General features: G+C 46.4%; 1 protein-coding gene across 6 annotated transcripts in view; it reads right to left on the bottom strand.

Annotated features, from left to right (window-relative positions):
• Positions 1-228: 228 nt before the first annotated feature.
• Positions 229-24,074, bottom strand: part of RUNX1 (RUNX family transcription factor 1) — a 163,691-nt gene continuing 139,845 nt past the window's right edge. For all 6 annotated transcript variants that reach the window (XM_082768698.1, XM_082768702.1, XM_082768699.1 and 3 more), the window contains 2 exons: positions 8,289-8,450; positions 229-5,402 (listed from right to left, as the gene is read on the bottom strand). In XM_082768698.1, the coding sequence (XP_082624824.1) occupies positions 4,909-5,402; positions 8,289-8,450 (656 nt within the window). In that variant the 3' untranslated portion in view covers positions 229-4,908. The remainder of the gene's footprint in view (positions 5,403-8,288; positions 8,451-24,074) is intronic.

Raw genomic sequence — 24,074 nt, 5'->3', positions numbered from 1 at the left:
GAAAGTCTTCATTAGAACTAACGCAGCAGTCCAGCTGCTCTGCGTGCTAGTTGTAATGAGTTTTCCCGTGGCGCTGGACACAGCCATCCCTATGTACAGCAAGAGTCTACTCTGACGTGGTATCTAGAGACTTCCTGTAGTGGGGGAAAAGTCTACTCTATTCTCTTTTCCTATCTGGTTCCAAAAAAACAGCAGCCTCCCTCCCGCCCCCCCAGAGAAAAATCCCCTGCAATCAAAAACAGAAAAGCAAACTTCCAGGACCTGGTAGTTTCCCCTTCTGGAAATGTTCAGCATGACAGTGTCAAGGGAAAATGTGACTGTTCCAGTATGCTGCGGCATCTGGTTTGTAAACAGATCCAGTAAATGCTGAACGGATGCACTTTGTTGCCATTCTGATAGGAGTGCATCTCCCACTGTGTCCTCCCCTCAGACTTGCCATACTGCCACCTCAGACTGAAAGTTTAGTTTTTGTTTGAAAGAAAGGTGTAATTGTCATACCCAGAATACCACAAATAACCCACAGATTTTTGCACATTCGTTTCTCCCCTACCACAAAAAAGTGAAGAGTGTTGAATAGAGACCATGCTATAACTGTTTACAAAAGTGAATAAAATGTAGTTAATCTTGAAGCCTAAAAATAACTAATTTGGAAAGAAATAAGTCTCACTACAGTATTTAAGCAAACAAAGGTAAGTTCATTAAAAACACAGAAAAATGAAAAAAAAAAAAAAAGCAGAGTAATTACAAGCACTAAATATTTTGCTATGAAGCTTTAGAAATCTATTTACATACATAAATACAAGTAACTCTGTTGATGCAACCCTCTTAGGACAAGGAGAAAAATGCCAAGTGATCAGTACTGACCAAGCGAGGTTAACAAAAATAAAATACGAGAATGTTGTGATGCAGGAAAACAAGAAAGTGTTTTGCTCAGATTGAAAACGATCCACTCATCCTGAATCTTCAAATACCCAAATGGAAAAGGTCATCCAGAAAGCAGTAATGAATGTTTCAAGAGTGCAGGCAACTCGGAACACTCTGACAAAGACTCAAAGACTGTGGGCCATTTGGAGGAAACTGTTTTTCTCCTTTCCAGAAGCTCATTTGGCGTAACTCTACAAACGAAACCCTTAGCAGCGGCGATGCTCCTTGCGGCTGCCTCCCCTTTGCACTAAAGCTCCTTGACATTGCTCTGGAAGCGTATCGGGAACTCTGGAAGTGAGCAGAAAGGCTGTTTGCCAGCCAAGTAAGGGGCACAATCGAGAGCTGGGCCCTGTATTGACCTTGAAGTTGTTTGATAAGGCTGCCTCTGGACAACGGGCTGTGTCTCGTGAGAGGAGCACGCGAGCTGCCATTAGCTGCGTGTCGGCCGGGGAAGGAGCCTAAGGCACTCTGCTGACTGTGACTTGCAAAGGGAAGCACAGCAGTGCTTTTTGGATTCCACTCAGCAACCGGGATGATAAAACTATATAAATATATATATATTATATATATAAAAATATATACTCATACATTATAATTTGGAGACGTGAATGGCAGAAGTGTTTCACCTGACTGTCTTCTTTCTGCCTGCTAAGTGCTGTTAAGGTATGAGAGGAATGACACAAGAGAATTTTTATAGCCTCAGAGATCTTTGCTGTCCTTAGTGGGACAGGGGATGGCTAGAAAAATAGAGATTTGAGTAAACTGTGGTGTCTCATAAGCACTTGTGTGAACACACTGTAGCCCCCGGTGATTAAACAGGCTAATTAAAAGGGATAATAAACTTAGGTTTTCCTCTGTAAAGAGGGCACTGCTTTGTTTCGTGTTTGACATGCACAGAGAGGTTAGACTCGGGAGTTTAGCTGCTGGCAATTATCACAAGTGAGGGCTGGGAAATCCCAGGTTTTGGTTACATTTCAGCAAAGACACAGGGTAAGTGTGGTGGCCAACTCTGCACTTTCTCATACTGTTCACACCAGGGAGTGTAAAATTAAAGTTTGGCTTCGAGGCAAGCATGAAGACAGCAGATGCATAGCCACCTGAAACATTATGTATTAGACCTGATCTCCAGGCTGAGAGATGCCACGTCCTTCTGGATCCCTGATGCTTTGGTTTCAGAAGTGGGCAGCACAACACTAGGGGCTAAAATGGGCAAAGGGCTTTAGCAGAGAGCAGTCGTGGCTGTGGCGAGAGACCAGCCTGGGAGCGCACTGACCACAGCAACCTCACTCCTGCCTCCAGGCTGAAGACACCTGGCCACCCGCAGCTGTGCCCTGCGAGCTGAGGCATCCAGCTCCCCTGCGGCTCCTCGCCCTCACTTTTAGGTTCCCACTCACAGCACTACACACTTGGGTGCTCTGGTCATGAGGCCGATGTGAAAGCTGTGGTCAGCGATGGTTTTAATTGCACAGCGACAGAGAACGTGTAAGATGGATTCTGCAACAGAGCTACTGTTTAGTGACGAAGGACTTTTTTTTAGGCTACTGAAGAGGTGAGGTTCTAACTATGTAAAATGTCACAACAGGTAGGGTCTCTCTATTTCCATATTCAGCAAGGTCTCCATACTGCCAAAATGCATTTTTAACTGTTCTGATATCGTTTTTTTTGGATGTTGTCTGCCTTTTTTGTTCAGAGCAAACTCTAGAAAATGATAAATAATATTATGCAAAATTAAAAGCACAGGGCCATGTATGTATTTTAACAGAACCATTTTGAACTTTTGCTGAGATCTCTTGAAACACTCCCTATTTTCTGCACAAAAATGACCTTATTGACAATGTAAATTCTTCAATTTGTAACTGTTCAGTACCAAAGTGCTACTGCATCTGTCTTAAACAAAGAAGCAAAATCATATATAAAAAAAAAGAAAACTTGAAAAACAAATGGTTTTAAATAAGTCCAGCTGTTTTGCTGCCTGCAGCCAAGGATCTTTTTAATTTGAATCCTTTTAATTTTTTTTTTTTTTAAACATCAAACACTGATCTGAAGTCCTGCTTTCAAATACTCTCTGAGTTGACCTGCAATTGTTTCACTCGTTTAAGAGGTACATTAAATAATAATCAGATCATTTGGAACGCACACGTGTCAACATCAGCAGTTTGCAATTAATGAGTAGTACAACAACTGCATTCAGACCAAACCCTCAAATAAAATAGTGCCATAAACTTTACAGTGACATCTGATATGTTTGTGCTGTAACGATGGGCAACGATGACGACTCTGTATTAACATGCTGTTAGAATAAGGCTTGCAGATTTGCTACAGGACAGACTAGTTTGTGCACCAGTTTTAAATCTCCTTCCTCTTCCCCCAGAATTTGGTGGTGGAAGAACCGTTAAGGCCCCTTCTTTGCTGGCTTGCTTTCCAGATGAGCCTGACAACCCTGTTCAGCCCAAGCTATTCTGCGATGTACGGCTTGATCTATTTTCCAGTAGGCTGGAACATGGCTCTTGTACTGCACAGAAATCTTGGCTCCACTGATCTGGGAGCAAGCCTCACGTTGATTCTAGCAGAGCCAGGACTTCACCCTTGCCATGCTAACCGTGTGTTGCCTTTTGATTTGAAAGACTACGTATGAGGATGTATTTAATTAGGGAATATAGAGTCTGCCTTATGATATATGGACCTCCTGACTGCTGATCCTGAACATCACCACTGGTGACAAAGGAGAAGTGAGGAAGGGGTGGGGAGAGATGACTCCACTGGGTGGGGAGGCACAGTGCCTTCTCGGGGCTTCTGGTGCATCAGTCATTTCAGTGAGAACAGGGCATCTACACACCTCTGAGGCTCAGAGCCCAGCTAGCTGAGTAAAATGAAAGGGAGAATTGTAAACAATATTTCAAGATAATTAGGAGGTCACTTTACCCATCGTTATTCCAGCCTTTTTCAATGTGATAAATTTGACTTTGGCTGCTACCAAAAAAGGCAATTGCTGATTTTTTTTTTTTTTATATAGGCATATTTAAATAATAATAGTATCAACAAATAAGAAAAGTCTAAATATCAAGCATAAATATCAATGAACTCATCAAATAGTACAGTAGTTGAAAATGACCCAAGGCTGTAGCCGTCGTATTAAAAAAAAAAAAGTCCAAGAGAAAAAAGTTAAATTAACTTATTGAAAAAGGGCTGATTCTTTCAGTTGACAAAGCAAGAAAGAAGCAAGCATGATTAAAACAACAAAAAAAAGTAAAATCTTTTTTTTTGCAATTTATAAGGTGCCAAGAGAAATAAAACAAATTAGATGCAAAGCAGGATGAGTTGCATCCAAAAAAAAATAAAACAAAACCAACAAAAGAACCCAAAACAAAACAAAAAAACAGCAATAAAAAAAAATTCCATATTCTTTGGAATATACAACATGGTTAAAAAAAAAAAAAAAAGAAAGGATGAAGTCCAACATATAAAACCTCTCATTCACAGCATTGCTAAAACAGAAGCGTTCACAGTTTCCCTCTGGGAATCTTCCTATACTTCCTTATAGTTAATATGTCCGTAAGATGCAGTAAACTCACTAAGATTCTTTTAGGTCTTAAGTCTTAAAAATAGAAGTGAACTGAAACTCTTTAGGGCTGTGGAGACCTTCAAGCCCAGGCACGTTTGGAAGCCACAGGCCTGGAAACAAACTGGGTATCTTCCTACCCACCCTCACTACCTACAGGCCACCAACCTGCACGTCCTCCTTTCCAGAAGCTCAGCCCCCCAAGAGGGTACCTTGTTGGCGTGCTGCTGCTTCACCAGCCCCACAGCTGGCTGGCCAACGCACACCACCGCTCCTGGGAGCGCTGACTTCTGGAGAGTTTGCTTCTGGAAGTGATGTATGAACATGGCAGGGCCCACAAGCAAGACAGGTGTTTATGGGATACCTACAGGCATCGGTAAATCGAAAGCACGTCAGTCCTGGCCCCGTGACTACAGAAAATGCATTCAGTACGGTCGCCACACCGCTTCCTCTAGCCTTGCCGTGGTGCCCATGTTAGTCGGGGAGTTGCTGTGGCTCCCTTCTGCCTCAACCACATCGCTTTGGTTGGGAAGGTTGGGGTTGAGGAGTGTCGATCCCGTGGAAGCATTGGTGCAAGGAGGGTGGATGCGCGGGGGGGACCGGTCTCCCCCCGAGATCATGGAGAACTGATAGGACCCGGCCGAGGTTCCGTAGTAGAGGTGGTACGAGGGCGAGCTGGTCTGGAACGGGCTGCCTTGGGCCTGAGAGGAGCCGGGGTACGGAGGCGGGAGATAGGTGTGGTATCTCGTGGCCGTGGACATGGCAGACATACCGATCCCTATCCCCGAACTGACGGGCGTCGGCGTGTAGGTGAACGCTCCCGGGTAGTGCATCCGAGGGTCAGAAATGGAAGGGAGCGCGGAGAAGGAGCGGTCGATCCCCACCCTGGGGTCACTGAATGCCGTCAGGTCGGAAGCACCTGGAGTGCAGGGAAGGAAGGCAGAGAGCTGTTAAGCTGGCGGAGCAGAGGTTCACCTTCTCAAGGCAATAATCAACAAACCGAACCCTGTTCTACAGCTAGCCAAAGCAGTGCTGCTGGGGAGAGAACAGAGCTGTCCCTCACCTCGTCTCTGACACAGTCACTGTAGTGCTTGCAGGTCTGGATGTTTTGGATTAATTTCAGTAAAGCAGCAATTAAAGAGGAGTGCCAAGCTCTCACCTCGTTTTGTATGTGTATGTGCTTGCTCCTAAAGACCTTACAGCACATACAATTGTTTACACCTCCAGTGTCCTCATCCTCAGCGGCTGGGTGTGGGATGGGGATGCAGATCTCAGCCTTGCTCAGAATCACTTGAGTCACCAGGGACACTGATGGGACCTAAATACAAATCGTCCGGCTTCTGCATAGTTTCTCCTTGCTCCCTGTTTTATTTGCTGACTCAAACAGGAAGCTCCCTGGAGCACACATTGTCCTTCGGGTACACGAACATACACAGGCAAGGTCTACACACACAGGCTTAGCCCAGCTGTTAGCACTTAGGAGCATAGCTCCACATTGACTCTCGACACTACCAAAATCAAGAAAAATCAGGTTCATTTAAGGTCTTTGAATCTGGGTCTTCATATGACGTCTACACAGTTGTTACTAACTTCTGAAAATCTTGGCTCTAATGAGGATATAAAAAAGCAATGCCTTTTTAAAGCAGAATTATATCTTTGGGAGTTGGATTTTTTTTTTTTTTTCCCCTTTCATTTGTACTAGAAACCTTTCTCATCCTGCTAAGCGGAGGTTTTATAGGTTGGTCAAATTGTGCTCCGCTTTGTCTGACATCAGTGAAAGGATGCCCAGTCCCACCATCTCCTTTCCTGGTGTGCAAGGATTAAACAAGAAGAGCAGGTAACAGCCTCTTTAGAAAGGATCTTCATCATGACTCAGATTAATGGAAGGTGTCAGTCCCTAGAGTTGGCAGCAGTGCGTGATTAAAATAACAATAATAATTAAGAAAAAAAATCTTTCCAGAAGACAACTTCTCCTGTCAGACAAGGCGTGGAGTCGGCAGGAGCCATGCGCTGAAGGAAATACTCATGAGAAGAAGCAGAGAGAAAACAAAGCTCTTGGCTCTGACTGGTTCTAAAGCTAGAGCAGACACACTCCAGCGCCAAGCTCTGAAAGCTCGTCAGCCGCGCAGCCAACACGCTGATGAATTTCTACAAATTTCTTAGAAAAGCTTTGACGCATGCTGGATGCTTCCTTTTTGGGTTTGCCTTCTGTATTTTTTTTTCTGGAAGATCAGTGGGACCCCTGAAGACACTTCCTTCCCCCAGACCCAAGCACATTTAGATTTAACACAGCAAGATACGCTATGGTGTGGAATGGCAGGAGGTTAAGGATAGCTAAGGCTGAAGGTGACATCTGACAACTTGCCAGACTTTAAATGGTGCTTCCACACCTCATTCCTGAGAAAGAAATCAAACTTCTTGAAACTGCCTAGACACATCGCTTGTCAGATGAGGGTTTCTTCTGCCCAGGTTGGCAAACAGCAGAATAACAAAACTTAATGTCAAGGTGTTTCAAGTATGTCCCATAGCCTTCTTTTTCCTTTTGAGGCACCATATCTTTAGATGGTAGGACCTATAATCCCTCAGACTTGCTGTCTGTTTTGACCATGAGTAATTTAAATAGGCAGCACGTGTGTGTGACAGTACTGGGGTTGGGGAGAAAGTATTGAAATATATTACTGGAAGTACTGAATGACATTTAATGTACAGGTAATATTTCAGAAGCATTATAAAAAAACAGGTTTTGTAGAGATGAGCCTCCATGTAGAGGAAGAGCTGGGGGAAAATTAAAAAGAAGTCTTTTCATGAAAAAAAAAAAAAAATAAAAAATAAGTACTTCAATGAAAAATGTGGATATTTATGGACTTGTTTTTTTTTTTAAACAAGATTTTTTTTAATTTTTTTTTTTCCCCCCAAGAAAGGGTTCCTGCTTTTTTTGGGTAGCTCTGTGATGTAATTAGCACCCAGCACTAACAAATAGTTTACTTTTGCTGGGCATCATCCCTTTGACTCTTCTAAAGCAGGTTCTGTAATGACAACAACAGGACAGGCTGGAGCACATTTAAGTGATTCCCTCTGATCTTAGAAGAAGCCCTGATTATTCAAATGAGAGCAATATGTGCGGCCAAATAAGATATTTTTGAAAAAGCCATGTGCAAATTTGGATGATATGGCTCTCATTCATTTAAGGAAAATTCCTGTTATTGAACACACACATATTGGTTCAATATGTGGGGTAAGAGTCAGCATATGGTCAGCTGAGTATGCTGCAAGCCACGGGGGTAGCTTTCACTTCCACGCTGTATTTTTATGTTGGCTTGTAAAGCTCGGCAGTACAATTTGAGAAAGATGTAACAAGACAGTACAGCGCAACACTTAAGATGTCAAAAAATACTATCCTGCACGCAGCGTGTCCACCCATAATCTGCTGTGCTCTGGTCTGAATTTAGAGTGAGGGGAGGAAACAGGACTGGAGTATCTGTGGCATTCATTTCTTGGCAGATACGACAGCTCCCCGGCTATCTAAATGATTTTAATAGTTCCAGACATCTTCAAAGTGCTACTTTCTCCTGTTCTTTTCTCTTTCAGCAACGATATGCTGGGCCCCAAACCATACTCCCTCGCTCTTTGCACAAATCCTAGCAAACCATTTGGGAAGGCTCGCTACAGAGGGCCCAGCACAAGCTTCACTGGCACTGGGGAGAAGCTGTGGCAGCAGACGAGGACGCGGCACCCGTTTTGCTTGGGCATCAGCCAGGGTCTTCAGCAGGACCTGGTCTGGGGGCACTGACTTTCGAGTGCTTACCGGAGAGGCGGCTGGAAAGCTCTGCGGTGAGGGACGTCATGCCGCTGGCCCTGCCGGGTGATATCGGCGTGGCGGGGTGCACCGAGGGGGTGGCGATGGAGCCCAGGTACTGGTAGGACTGGTCGTAGGACCACGGCGGAGACGGCTGCACTTGCCTCGTGTCTGCAATGAGAAAGAGACCTATCGGCTGTTTGGAATGGTAACGCTTCGCAGTCCAGTATGCGAACCCAACGGCGTGGTGGACGTGGAAACTTAAATACCAATGTAATTACATTTCAGTGCCATAATCGCCCTACAGATGAAGTGCTTTCTAAAACACTATTTCTGCATTTGGGAGTTTTGAGTGGTTGTTTTTTTTTTTTTTTTTTCTTGTGAAGCTTTTTGCCTTTTCCCATTGTCAGTAGGCAGTGAAAACCCATCAGGGAAAGCTGAGATTAAGCTTTCCGAGGTGAAAGACTACTCATTTCTGGGATGCATCAGTATTTCAGGCTGTGTGTTCACAGCCCTTTTTGCCAAAAAAGCATGTCTTGCATGGCACCACGAAGACAAAAATACCGAACTGTGAGTGCTTCTGTGCAAGGGTGTACGTAGAAAGAGAAAAACAAGATAAAAATGCGTCTGTGTGGGAGAGACGGAGAAACAGAGAAGGGGAGTGAGACTAATCTCCTCCAGAAGGCAGATTCCCAGTTGGATGGCTAGGACTGGGGATTTTGTCTTCCTCCATCTTTTGAAAATCTCAGCCTGAATGAAGCAGAGAGGTATTTTGCACATCTATTTCACATGCGCTATGCATAAAATACAGAAATACAATTCAGAGGGAGGGGTGCATCTACTAGCAGTGGCTGAACTTGGGGAACAGAAACCCTGGCACAAACTGTGGAAGTGCTAAGCTGAAATCAATGAAGCTCTGCAAGTACAGACTTTTAGGAGAAGTTTCTGGTGCTTGGAAGCAAAATCCCAAACCACATGGATGCGTAAAACATTTAGTTAAATAGGGAAAAACACTGGCCTATTATTTTCTAGCCCCAAGACATTTGAAATCAAAGATGCATAGCAGGGAGTTTGTCCAAACCAGTCGCACCAATGTAGCAACAACTCTATTTTGCTTATTTAATATTTGCATACAAAACTGGCATTTTTGAGTGTATAGAAATGTCTAGTTTTTGTATAACTCAAAGTGAGAATGAATCCACCCCCCTTCCCTGCCCACAACATTGTTTACTGTTTTTAGCAAAATCTTTTTCCATTTTCTTCAGCACTAAGAGCAGTCTCCTGCAGCTTCATCTAGCTAATTGCCTTTTTGAAAGAAGCAAATGTTGGATGGACTGCATTCAGATAAAACTGATACCAGCATGGAAGGGAAATTTCCCAAGTCTGAGACGAAGGACTTTGATCTTCCATCAGAAAGCCCATCTGGAAATTATTATTTTGTTGTGCTTTATGGAGATGAGTTTTACATTTTGTTTGTTTCATCTGTTTAGAAAGGACGATTTATACAAAACTCCGAGCCTTTCAAAAATAACTAGTGAAGGCATTTGCAGAGTAAACTTAAGTCTCCTAAAGATTTTTCTGCTGAGTAACATATTCAAAATCAGATATTATCAATATTTAATTTTTTTTTTTTTTTTTTTTAGGCAGACTTCCTCAAAAATAAATGCAGTTGACTCATGTTTTAAAAGCAACATCCAATTGGATTAAATGGGCTTTAGCAGCAACAAACAAAAAGATGTAGGCACAAAGCCTGCCGCGTTCTGAGCTGTAACATCATCTCGCTGTTAATGTATGGCCGGTGTTTATTAAAGACGACGGGGAAACAGACAAGGGAATTCAGTTTCCAGGGGAGGCATTAGGATAAATACCACAAACCTTCGGCAGAGTAAGCTTTGTAATGCTACGACACTGCGTGCTTCGGTTCCCAAATGGGGTTAATTAAATCGCGCCTGCCTTATTTCAGCACCCAGTCCCACTGATCCCAGTTCAGCAGTTCAGCTGGGGATGAGATATGTGCACTGGAGGCGCCCAGGCCCAGGCTGGAGGCTCCATAGTTTTGTCTTCCAGCCCGGGGAGTCCTTGGAGTGTCCCGCCAAGGCTGACACCACGGGAGCCAGAGGCTCCTCTCCACCACTGCTCTCTCAAGGGCTTTGTCCAATGCTGCCACTGCAGAAGGAGGTTCCAGCTGGGGCCACGGCCTCTCTGCTTCTCTGCCTTTTCAGGAGGGAGGAAACTCCACGTTGCTCCCGTTTTCCTTGTTTTGTGGTTGCAGGGAAGTTTTAGTTTTGAACGAGGAGGTTTGTGGAGCACATCCTAAAGTTGGCCACGTCCCCAGTATTTGTTCTTGTTTGTTTTGCAGCTGAGCGCCTTTGACTGGAAATGTCTTATCACTTGCTCTCAGGTCCTCAGCTCCTAGCACCAAAGGGAAGAGGGGAAAAGTCACTGCCTCCAGAGGGACCTGTACGGCTGCGAAGGCCCATCCTTTTTTTTCAGACTGGAAGGAGAGATCATGCTGTCTATTTTCTCCTGTCACCGACTTCCATTGCCTGGCGGGGCAGCTGTCTGCCACTTTTCTCTTGTTCCTTACATCGCTGGCTCTTCAGGACAGGGGCTATGGGCTTGTCTCATTCCTTGCCCAGCGTCCGCAGGATAAACTCCATAAAACTCCATCCTGCTCCATAAAACAGCCCCCGGTGCAATAAGCACAGACAAGGGGAAGAAGATGCAGGACACGCTGCAGCAGCAGCAGCAGTAGCAGAAAGGGAAGCAAGGCCTTGTCACCGCTTTACTAAACACCAACAGGATTAAAACTGAAATACAATCTCTTCTCTTCTGGTGCGACTAGAATTAGCCTCATGCTGTGTCCCAACTGGAAACTGGATAATGGACCAAATACACTTCTACTCACATCCGGAAAGAGCCTACCAGCGTATCTGACCCGCCTCATCCATTTGCTATCATTACCAACCCCTGGGGTATTTGAAACAGTGACAGCCAGCCAGAGAACCCCCCATTATTAATCTCACAATCCCATTAAGTCTTTCTTAAGTGAAAGGTCTAACTACCGATCAATTTTACATCTTGTTACCTGTATTCCCAGTCCCTGTATCTGCTATTAGATACTAAAGATCAGCTTTTTTTTTTTCTGACATCGGGTTGGTTAAGTTGCAATCTATTCAGGGATGTTAATATAGCATATTATGTTGCATACACACATGAAAGCAGGTTATGCTGGCTGACCCCAGGCATCACCGTCGCAGTTGTTTAATAACAAGTGGAGAAAACAATCACTGTAGTAGCATTTTTATGGCAGCATTTCACTACTGAGAGGCAGATTCGGCTCCCGGTCAGGGCAAGGTCTGCATTTCCAACAGCTTCAGTAGGATCTGGAGTAGGGGTCTCAAAGAATATTGTAATTTTTTTGTGATATCTGCTTTCCTTCAGCTTTCAGCTTACCCTAAATTAAACTGGAACAGATTCAAATTTGCCGCAGGATTAGGCTACTCACACACACACACACACAAGACAACTAACCCTTTCCGAATGCATTGCTCTCTTCTGTTTTCTGCTTTCAAAATCACAGAATCACAGAATCACAGAATTTCTAGGTTGGAAGAGACCTCAAGATCATCGAGTCCAACCTCTGACCTAACGCTAGCAGTCCCCACTAAACCATATCCCAATAAAGAGATGCACTTCTCAGAAGTTAGTAGCCTGCCGCAGGGAACTGAATCTGTGTGGCTGAAGTGAACTGGGTGAAAATGCACTGAAAATAAATGGGAGTTGCTTCCCAGCTCTGAATATCTGTGAAGAGGTTTGCAGGGAGAGCTACCCCAACAAAGGGAAATAACAGAGCTTTGGGCCCACATGGTGTTAAAGCCAAGCTCCAAAATCATTTAAAAGCAGATCAAAATAGCACGAACCCAAGGAAGTCGGTGAGCTGTGCCCAATTCCCCCGGTATTTCTCCCATTAGCAAGTACTTTCCATTTCTGCTTTTTATGGTGTGAGAAAATGTATTTAAAAACATGAAAACAGTTATTAATTGCAATAAACCACTCCAGGGCGAGAATTATGGTGCAATAATTCACACCTTGCTGCCTAGTCACTCGCTCTCGGCCTCCAGCCTCATGCCTAACAAGCTATTAAGCAGAAAGCACTGAACCATCTTTCAAGCCTCGTCATGTTTTATTGCCACGAGAAGAAGGTTGCACTCGGCTCGTTTGAAAAAAAAAAAAAAAAAAAAAAAAAGGAGGGGGGAAAAAAATAAAATAAAGCCCTCAATTAAGCTCTACAAACGTTGCATAATGCTCGTTGGGGTGCGGGGAAGCATCTCGCCAGGGGTGATGAAGGCACCGGCAGAGGGCGGCGCGGCACCAGCTGGACCCCAGAGTGGGATGGGGGTAGAGGTGGGGGACAGCACCCCGGGGTGTAAAAGGGGTTGTGGCTGTGGGATGACGGAGTGGTGTGGGATGGCAGTCGAGGTGTTCGCTCCTATCCCCTCGCCTGTGCTGCGTGATGGATGTAGTGAGCCTCAGCAATCTGTCGAGAAGGCGGCTGCATGTTTCGAGCATAAACTCACGCCTTTTAGCCCTCGCACAAACTGAATGCTTCCACTTCAGCCCAGCTAGCAGGTCCCGCTGCACCTGCGAGCCACAAAGGGCAACCCGCCCGGCGGTGCTGCGGCTGGGCCAGGCTGGCTCCCGCACACCTTCCACTCCGCCTTTGGGGCCGAGGGAGACGGCTCTCGGCGTGTGGCTGCAGGTCAGACACCGCTGCCTCCCAGCCAAGCGGGGCCGTGGGGCCAAATCCCAGTATGATACAGTGTGTTCCTGGAAGCCGCTGCGAGGAGCAGCAGGATGTGAGTCAGGAGGCGATGGCGCGCGGCGGGAGCCGGCAGAGGCCTGGCCTGTGAGGCAGCAGGTACGCCTCGCCGCCTTCCCCTTGCGGCCCTGCCAGCTGCCCTCCGCCTCGGGAAGCATCACTGCGGGGACAGGGAGCCTTCTGCCAGGGATTTGGCACAGCCCCCGGCCAGGGGGGATGAAGAAGCCGGCCCCGAGGAGCGAGCGGTTAATCAGCCGCTGGCTGCGTCGGTGAGGATCCCGCCGTCCTCGGCGTGGCGAGCTGAAGATGCGTTGCGAAACAGCCGCTGCTGCTGCCAGGCTTTTCTCTCGAGTTGCAAAAATTTCTGTCAGTCGTGCGCAACAAACCCCGAAAGTCGCGTAGCACCGGGCTTTGCAATCGCCCCGCCGTCCTGGCAAGCGCTATAAAGGCAGCAACTGGCAGAGGAGACGGGTGAATGAAAGCTGGGATTAGTTTCCCGGTGTCAGCTCAGAGGCAGACAAGGGAAGAGCAGGATCCTCAGCTGCTTTGAACAGCTTTTCCGAGTCTGGGATTCGTCCGCCTCCCCTCCCCGGTCTGATTTGCTAATCTTTCCAAAGGGAAACAGTTTTTATGGTGTGACTTTGCCTTCCTTTGAGTGCAAGGCAGGAACGGTCCTGACTGGACTTGCTCATTCGGAGAGGTGTGTTGCTTAATAGGGGAAACGGACTGCGAGCACAGAAATACTCCGTGCAGCTTTAGGCTCAGCAGAAAGATACCGCCTGCCTAAAACCTTCTGCTCGTCCTTTCCTCCTCCCCAACCCCCTTTTTCCAGCATCTTTCACCTGCCTGTCTCTCCCTACCTCTTCTTCCCAATTGCTTTCTCTCCTTCCTCCCTGAAGTTTCAGGTGAAGGTGTGAGCAGCACACGCTCCTGCGTGAGTCCGACCAAGCCCCTTTCTAAAGCAGTGCATCCTAAGCGATTCAATTTCCCTCCCTCCCTCAGGACCCAGCAAATCCTCAGCCTCACACAGCACCGTGAAAAGGTGTCATCTGCCGGCAGCTGGAAGAATTAGTCAGTAGCATAAGCAAAGGGGGGACTTTCCAAAGGACAAGTCCCTCGCCGGCAGCAGCAGTGGCAGCGGCTGTGGCGGCCGCCGCACAAGGCTGGTATTCTCGTACCTCTCTGCGCTGGAACATGGGGAGCTGGAAAATTACAGAGCCAACAGTAAAATTCCACCAGCAGCCACTCCAGCCCGCGGGGTGGTTTCCCTCCGTGTGCCCGGCTGTGGAGACCGCTGCGGCACCGCAGAGCCACCTCCCAGCACGGGAGCCAGGAGGTTTCATCGAGGTGGGTGCGAGCTCTGATGTGCCCCCGGGCAAAGTTTTTCAAGGCCTTCCAATTTCCACTGAAAATTTATAGGAGGTGAGCACTCACTCCTCTCCGCAGCCTTGAAAAGCCCCTTCTGGGTTGCTAACAGGTGGCAGGGCTTATTATGGTTGAGAACAACAGTGACGGATACGTTGTGTGCCTGGAAATGTGTTAAGTTATGGGGAGGGGAACCCACCCAAATCCCCAGCTATTCTCTGGAAGAGAGATCTTTGGCAGAGACCTCCTACCTGTGTTTGTTTTCATTTTAGTTCAATATTACTGTGGTTTTGTGGGGTATTACAAAGGCTAGAGAAAATCTAGAGGCATTTGAGCCTCCAAAAAATCTCCCACGGGATAGGAGGAGGAGAGAATTTCCCCATATGGAGGAACCAGACTCTGGAGACTAAAGGAGACAAATGTTAACCTCAAGCAGAAATCTTTCCCAAACCAGTTGCTGATGCTGCTGGTTCTAGCTGCCATGAACTTCCAGGGAACTCCCAAAGTATCCTAGGTATGGCATGGACATACAGCAAGGTGCCAACCCCTGAGAAGGATCAAGTAAAGAAGACCATGAAAACCCAGGGATGCAAAGCAGTGTGACGAGGTGCTTGGGTGCAGAGCACCAGTTTTGCTCTTTGCTCCCCTTTGTATTCAGTTTCTGTGTGCAACTTACCACCCACTGGTCTTCTCTGTGGCCATGATTAGCAAGTAAGCTCGTTTCTTTTCAATACTGCACTAGAAAGGGTCTTGAGGAAGAAAATGGTGCAAATCTGTCAGACTGAGCCTTTGAGCATATCAGACACCGAGAGAACAGAAATCTCACGGGAACATTTTTGCTAGCTTTTCTTTAGAAATTGATGGCAGGGAGGAGAAAAAAATAAAATAAAAAACAGTGCATTCTAACAATTTGTTTGAATTTCCTTCACTCTCTTTGTGTCCACATCAAGAAATGAAGCACTTCAGTGATATTACCATGCTGGGAAGTGCTACCAAAGGCAGCAGAAGAAAGCACCTGTTCTGCTGTGTGTATTTTGGGGACAGAAGGAGCAATGAATATTCCTTCAAGTTTAAAGCTTCCTTAATGAACTGCCTGGACTAGCACAACTGCATACGCACAACAGACAGTAAAGAAGCACCAAAGTGGCATTTTAGGAACAGTAATTGATTGTGGGGAGAGGGACCCCCCAAAAAAAGGACTCAGGGTTCATTGCTAACTTGGTGCCGGAATCAGGAAGTGCAGACAGCTCCAAATACTGAACTGTGAAAACTCTGATTTCACAATCAGCATATGTGCTGTCCTAGCAGGTTAGTACATAAGCTGCTCAAATGAAATATAAACCATCTCTCCTACTGAGTAAGCACACTCCTTCTGGGCTGGCGTCACTGCTGCTTTGAAGAACATGATGGCATTATGGGCAAACTGCAAAGTCTCTCGGTGCCAGTGACACACAGAAGTTGGAAAGCTGAGTTTTGCAAATTAAGGATGTATTGTTCTTTGTCTTGCAAGGTGTGAGTCACCCCAGAGAGCTGCAGCTATTTATTCAAGAGGGAGACTCCATTCCACCGTTTGCTCGTCCTCCTCTTCCCTCCCTCCCCGCATCAGCAAGGAACGAAATAAAGGAATTCAGCCTTGACCTTCCACTCTTTTGGCTCCTCTGTAAGAGACAGGCAGCCAGACTCGATCCAGTGTTTTCCTCTATCTTTAGGCAAACAGTGAAGGCACAAACCAAAACAGCAAGGGAATCAGGGACAGATAGCGCGCCCGTGGCGGCAGCGGGCAAAAGTCCCCCTTTGTCCCGTTGTGCCCAGCCTTGGAGGTCGTGCAATGTGGGCTGGAGGAGAGGGAAGGCACGCAGGATGACAACGTGTGCACGTACACGTGTGTGCATGCACGCACACGCACACACACTTGTCTACCTGCTGTATGGCACGGCAGTTCCTGGGAGTGCTCCCTGAGCCATCTCGGTAAACCCACACCTAGAAATCTCAACTCTCTGAGCCTGGAGGGGAATCCCTGACCTGTCTGCATGGCAAACACCCCCTGACAACAGAGACCCCCTGGTCCTGCCCCAGCTGCCCACTCCCCAGGTCTTTTCCAGCCTAAATGATTCTTCGATTCTTCTTTGATTCTGCCTGCTGCTCTAGGTGCTGGTGCTGCTCTTCTCCTCGCTTTCCCTGAACCACTCTAGTATGTGAAAGCCTCCCAGCTAATTAATTACCTGATCCTCACGCTGCCCCCCAAGGAAGGGTATCATTACAACCCTCATTTTAGCAGAAGGAGAACTGATGCACACAGAAAGCAAGGCTCCAGCTCAGCAGAGCACTCAGGGCATGGAGCTCAGCACTTGGCTGAGTCAGAGCACAAATGAATTACCTGATGTCACCCCGGCAGGGAAAGTTCACCTGGAAAAACTGCTTAGGGGGAGATGTATCCACTTTATCCGAGTTAGCTCACATCCTGAAAGCAGTCTACCCGAAGCGTAGGGTTCAGGTGGGGCACAATGCTCCCCGAGAGGCAGGTCCATCAGCCCATCTCACTGCCCTGCTGCTGGCAGGAGAAAGAGCTGCTTTCAGCCTGCCTTGGGCAGGTATGTCATGCCCTGGAAATGCAAACGTAGCAGTAGGGCGCTAATTGTGTACAACGTGTAATGTTGCCTGCTGTTGGCTTGGCTCTTGGGGGAGGATTCATCCCACCTGAGAGATCTACAGAGTAGCTGTCTACCTCTGAGCTACTTGTCTAGACTCCCTTTATTGCCAACAGGGCAAAACAGACATTGTTGGAGAGCAAGCCATTGCAGCAAAGGGAGACATCTCAGCCAAGCCAGGTGAATCACACCCGAGGAACAGCTGTTTCCCTCCCCAGTTGCTGATTCCAGACAACTGTGTCAGACGGAGACACACAAAACATGGATGTCTTGAGCTAGGTGAAGTGAATCCCACCCTGGTTACACCTCCAAAGTTTCTCTTCCACAGGCGGAACACGACGAAAGGAAGCGGCAAGGTGTCTCCTGGGCCAGGACCTGGAAGTCGCACTGAGTCAGTATTTGCAGGCACAGGACTGCGTGTGCCTTCCCCTCTAGGGCAATACCCTCTGTGCCAGGGGGCTGGACCTGACCTGCTGGTCCTGGGGGGCTTCTGATAGCCTGGTGCCCAGCCCCTGAGCCATCGCCTTACCAGGACTTGGGGTGTTCAAAAGGGCTGTGGTGAGTTCACAGCACAGAGAGGTGTTCCCTTGCTCTCTGACTGCAGTTCAAGACAATTAAATACCGGGATGAAAAACGGATTATTCCCAGTGGGAAACAAAATGCCATAAATGAAGGAGCAGAGCTGAACAAGGAAGTCTCCACAGTCAACCGTGAGACACAGTGATAAAGGAATGACTACGGCGTGGCCTCAGGTATCTTAAAGGTTGCTCCGATGATGTGAGCTAATTACACCATATTAAAGTTCTTTAGCCTACAGATAAACAAAAAGTCCTCATCAATCTCTCCCTCTCTTTCTTTTAGTACTTTCTGTGCTCCCTCCCCTTTTTCCACATGAAAGTATTGGAAGAAAAAACTTACTCTCTGGAGTTTACAGTCATTTTATCCACCACAAAACACTGACCTTGATGTGAACTAATTAGGATTGCAATAGATTATTAATACAAGTCAGTAAGGTGGAGTTCTGTCAGTATAAAAGAGGCCTTTGAAGATAACAGCCATTTACACTTTCATGATCTCATCCCAAGTGTGCAGAAGAAAGACTATAAACTAATAAAGTAGAATTCATCCAGGGGCACTCTACACATGCAGCAGAGTTATCACCCTCCAAACTCTTACCCAGGGTGGCAAACGAAATCTGCTTGGACTCTTTTAAATGCCAACACAAATCAGGATTAAAACAACTTTTGGTCATAAGCAGATCTCTGATGATCTAAAGACACACGGGTTCATTTTTTTTTTTTTTTTGGACTTAGAGAAAGGAAGTGACATATCAAATGCAACCTTCATACTTAACAACTGAGGTCACCTTGAGAAAAATGATACTGAGCCCCGTGGTATGAAACCTCTCTTCAGAGTGCAGCTTTGATTTACAAGGTGAAGTAAGGTCTTCTTCATGCGAACATATATTTGCAAAGTGAATTTGATTTAGAATGATGCACTGATTTTTTTTTTTTTCAAGTAGGTAGCTAAGAAGCTGTTGCTCATTATAGTACTAAAACAAAACGGACTTGTTGGAAACGCTATTAAATGATCTGCTCCTCTAAACTGTCAAGCTGGTTTTGAGGAGATCTGCACAACCAAAATGGAAAATGAGTTAAGCCCAGAAGTATGTGCTGAAAGCCCCAACTCACTAGATTGTCAGGGGCATTCAGTCCAGAAATACATTTAAAATACCTTTTAAGAAATGCTTTGCTTCCTGTACGAAATCCCTTGGCACTTCCTGTTTAGCCGAGGAATGCATCGTCCTGCACTGGCAGCCGTCACAGAGCCCATGCAAGCTGTGGCACTGGTGGGTGGCCTAAGGACGTCTCCCCTGGCCCTCTGGTGAAGCAGGGAGGCCAGAGGAGAGCAGACGGGGGATTAAAGAAGGACTAAAAGGAAGCTAAGGACTCGTCTCCTGGTTCAACCCCTCTCCGCAGTTGTTCAAGTCATACATTCATTTTGGCTCAGCTTGTGTGCGAGCTCTGCGGGACGTATTTAAACATTACCCTGCTCAATTTCAGAGCAGGCCAGATCTAAACCTGAAGGGCAAAAGGTACAGGTGGAATGAGCTGTGAGGCTAAAAGTGCTTCTCAGTTCAGTAAGATGCCAGCCAGAAGCTCCCCGACTCCCGCAGGGCAGTGAATGTGTACCCACGACCTGTAAAAGACCGGCCGTAAGCCTGGGTTTGTGTGCAGGTGGTGCTGGCAGGATGGGTGGAGTAAGGAGGAACGGCGTTCAAGGAAAACTGATCCAGTATAGAAAAGAAGTGTCAACACATGTCAAGTGTTGCAAAATGGCCCGGTATGGAAGAAAAAAGTAATTCACAGTATTAAAACAAACAGCTGCTGTGTTGCCAGACTGATGTTTTCTTCTGGGAATCGGAGATGTGTGATGTTTGATAAAAATAACAGCCTTGTTTCACATTCTGCATATACCATCTTAAAAATTAACCACTATACCTTTACTGTACCAATTTTGAATGACTTGAAAAACACTGCTTGCTACAACCTCATTTCAAATTGCACCAGGTGACCAGCCAGTCTGCTCAGAAATACCATGTAAAATTATCGTTCTCTCTGTTGGCAGCTATGAATTTATAAAACACTGACATGTCAAAAAGTTTTTAGAAGCTTAGCTAAACACAGCTAAACTCCCTTGCATGTGCTGAACTGGGCATCTTTATACAACTGAGGCATGGAGAGCAAGATCGCTAGTCATTATTATAAGCAAAAAGAACTTTTTTCCATTTCAGAATCTATCTCAAAGCTAAACATAATCTTACTATGTAAGCAATCAAATATTAAATAATTATAGTTTTCTTTCATAAAGAACACAGGTAAGAATAAAAGGAAACAAAGGCTGTTACATTTAACTTAAAAATCCAATGTGATGGCAAGAAAGTAAGTTATTTTGGGTTATAGATCTGCCTTGGTCAGAGAAAAAAAAACTTCGGAAATTGCTGTAATTTAAATATATTTACATTTTCAAATTTAAAAAAAAAAAAAAAAAAGGCAACACTTGGAACTATGCATTTAAGTTCAAATAGAAATCATAAATTTGCTGTTGCTGTCTTGCAGTTGTTGATATTTTGGAACCGCCAGTAAGACAAAACAAAAACCTCTTCCATTTATGTGTGCAGCTCTTTAATCTGTTCAAATTAATATGCCGTATTACTCATTTTTTCCCCGGCGTGATCCTAAAATGATTGCTTAGCTGCACTTGCATTAGCCTCTCCTGCCAGTGAATTAAATGTGGAATGGTTTATTCCCCCATTCTCCGGCAGCTCTTCCCCCATCTTCACATGCTCGTTTAGCCAGTCTGAATTTACAGATAAGCTGATGATGAGACACTAGAAGGCAAAAACAGACAATTACCTAGGCAAATGTTTGAAGGATTTGGGCCCTGGGGCAAAAATGCTGTTTACTAAAGACTGAAAGTGCCATTTCTACTTAGTACAACCGAGTGTGTCTGAACTCAGCAGTTCTGGATAGTGGCCACCAGTGGACTCAGAGCAAGTTTTATAGGTGTGAGATAACATCACACTCCTGTCTGCATTTCATCACCGCAGGGCCTTTCTCTGTATTCTGAAACAAAGACGTGCAAGTACCAACAGAAGTATACTTCACCATCTGTCTTTATGTTCACTCATTGCATGGTTAATCATTTATTTTTATGCTGAAGACCACCCCGACAAGGTGCAAGGGCAGATCCTCGGCTGGCCTACTCGGTAGAGCAATGCCAACTTGCACTGGCTGGAGATCTGTCTCTGGGTCTAGTTCTGTGCCTTTCAAAACTCCCTGGATGTGAGCAGGGTTCTGGTGTTGCCCTTTCCCCTTCCTATTTATCTCCTCAAAAGGTGTTTTGGGGAAAAGAAATGAGGTAAGAGTCGAGAGGAGGAGGAACGAGATGAGAGAGCTGCTCTGCATTTTGGGCTGCCCTCCTACCACTGCCTGCAAGGCCACAGCGGTGGGACCAGTGGTAGCCCTGGCAAAAATGGAGGGGATTGGGATGTAGAAGCATAAAAAAAAGGATGTGGGAAAGCACAACCAGTCTTCCACATCCAGGGATGGCCCTAATCACCAAGAGCTGTGTGGTGCACGTCTGCTGGCACTGCAGCACACCTGCCGGCTAGCCTTTGCTTATACGTGGCAAACAGCTATGTGGCGGGGATCTGGAAGGCCACTGGCATTTTGGGGCTGTTTCAGCAGGAATACAAACTCCTGCTCCAATGAAATGCTCAGTCAAATGCCTCCCCTCTGACTTGGTGAAAAGTTACCATTAACATACTTGGTGGAGAAAAGTCTGTGTGGAACAGGCCTACAGCCCCGGCCTCCCTCTGCATTCACCTCGATGGGAGAAGGGCACAACAGAAAGGTTGGGAAAGGACTTGGGGTTACAACCAGAAGTACCGCCTAAACAGAAGAGAGCTAGGAAACAAATCTGACTTCATTTTGATGCAACACTTGGAAAGAACGAGCCAACAACAGAGTTTCCAGAGGATGCTCATCTGAGGTATCTGAGCACAAGAACTGGAGGAGGAGGAGTGGGTGAAGGGAGAGCACAACAGTGAAGACAGACGACCGAGACAAAAATCATCCTCCTGCCTTCACCTCAGGAGTTAATGGTGCCTGGAGCCAGGCTGATCCTCCACCCAGGCCGAGCCACTTCAGTGCCAGGAACTGGAGGATCTCGGCCACGCTGGCATCTGAGCCTGGCACCTTTCACAACCCCCGAAATCTCAAGAAGTGGCCCCACAGTGCTGGGTAAATGACACAGGTGCTAGGCAAAGATAAGGATCTATCTGATAAGGAGCTATTAATAGCACTGACCCAGCTGGAGGTAAACTTCTCAGAAAGGCTGTGAAAAACTAGGTGCCCATCTCCCATGCCTAATCCACCAGGCATGGCCCTGCAGTGTGAGTCCTCAGAGATCAAGCCTTAGTCACATTTAACTGCCAGGATCAAGCTACACTTTTTACAAGCACTCCACTGCCTTTGTTTTGTAAACCTGTTTTCCCTTGAAGAAAAGCGGGGCATGTTACCTCAAAGCATTGGGAATGTGTCTTGTAAGGAGACAGCATTTCCTCAGTCCTCCCTTTATTTTTTTTTCCTCCTTCTTCAAATGTGAAAAATAAGTTATATGACAGCCCTTGGTGGAGATGTGTGCAACAAGGCCCTCATTGTCTCAGACAGGTGTGAGATTGGAATTGATTCAGCGCCAGCAACCCCAGTATCAGAGCCAGCTCTGTGAGCTGAAAACATACACCAACCATCCAGTAATACCACTGCAGCCAGCCAGAGACTCAACAATTTAAGGCTTAACACACACACAACATAAATCAGATGAGGATGTACCAGCCAACCGTCAGCTTCTTGGGCAGATGCCTGCAGACCGTCTGTGCGGATCAGACCTTGCCTGTTTCAGTTATTGGAAACATTTTTTTTTTTTTTTTTCATATAAAGATGAGAGGCTGGGTGGAGCAGCTAGCTCAGACACATTTACATTTGCCCTATCTTGCCCCAACAGCCCTCCTTTGCTTGCTGTTTGGAGGCAGGACTTCTTGTAAAGTCGCTTTATTCCAAGTGCAGGAGGGAAGGAATTACATCTTGGGGAAATGTTTAATGTACAAATACAGAAATCACATGGACACGCTTTCAGTGTGCACCACCCTCAAGAAACAAAACCATTCTCCTTCCTTGGGAGTTCAGCTCTGAACATGATTGAACAAGCACAAGAATTAGCACAGCTGTTTTTCTTTCTTTCTTTTCTTTCTTTTTTTTTTCCCCCTTTTTTCTTTTTTCCTGTTTTTTTTTTTTTTTTTTTTTTTTTTTTTTTTTTTAAGAATGTGTTTCCTTCACTTTTCCAGGAAAACCTGTTTTTGCACTCTCTCCTCTCCGCCTTCACTTCTCTCACCTGCTTCACCCCAGCGGTCCATGAGCTATGTCTGGCTGGGTTACTCACCCGGTGAGGGCATGGGCAGGCAGCGCGGGTGCAGGTGGTGGCTCAGCCACATGCAGGACTGATCCCACACCCACCCCGCCACCTCGGTCATGCTGGGGTGACCCATGACAGACCTTGCCTTGTTGGTGTGCCTGAGGCTGCTGGCAAGCTCTGCTCTGCCTGGTTTCCCCCTGTGCTCCTCACGGTGGAGCCTGCCCTGGTGTCCCACACCGTATGAGGAGAGCAGTGTGCAGCACACGAAATGCGTGCTCTCGGTAGGCTTTCAGGTCTGAGCACCAAGTCCCTGACTAGTGGCTGTTTTGTTGCAGCAGCCTCCTCTGCCCTTGCTTGGTTCCAGTTGCCCCCGTTTTTGTAGCAGATCTGGGGATGGAGGTGGGTGACCCATGGGGATGGCTGCTAACCTTGCTCCCAGGTGGCTCTAATTCCTGTGTCCTGTGGGATCTCACTCAGCTCCTGCATTTCCCAACATGGCCCCTTGCCAAGTGAAGGCTGGCAGAGGCTTCCTGGGGCCAGGGCTGACTCCTGACCCTGGCACAGCTGCAGGTCCCAGGCTGGTCCCCTGCCACATCCATCTGCAGGGCTTACCTGGGCAATGGGAGAGGGCTTGCAAGGTGGTGGCTGGGGAGTGCCACTGCCACAAGAGCCTGGCACAAATGCCCAGGTATGTGTTTAAAAGCTGAAAAGAGGGGGTTTCAAAACGGTGTTTGCAAAGCAGTGGCAATCTGCTAGCAATCCAGTTGTACCTAGGAGAGCATCAGCTGGCAAACCTTGGTTTGCACTCATTTGAAATGTCTCAGTCCCTTTTGTGTGGTTCTTTTTCAAGTTAATACAAGTGTTCACTTTTGTAAGGTATGGCAGAGCAGAGCTGTTCTCTAGTTGATACCTTCCCCCATCAGGTAATTAATACTAAGTCTGAATTTGCAAATGGTTTTGCATGTAAAATTGCTCATGTATATA

This window comes from Aythya marila, assembly GCF_965140915.1.
Source record: "Aythya marila genome assembly, chromosome: 1".
Classification (NCBI taxonomy): Eukaryota; Metazoa; Chordata; class Aves; order Anseriformes; family Anatidae; genus Aythya; species Aythya marila.
This window is presented reverse-complemented; position numbering and strand designations above follow the sequence as displayed.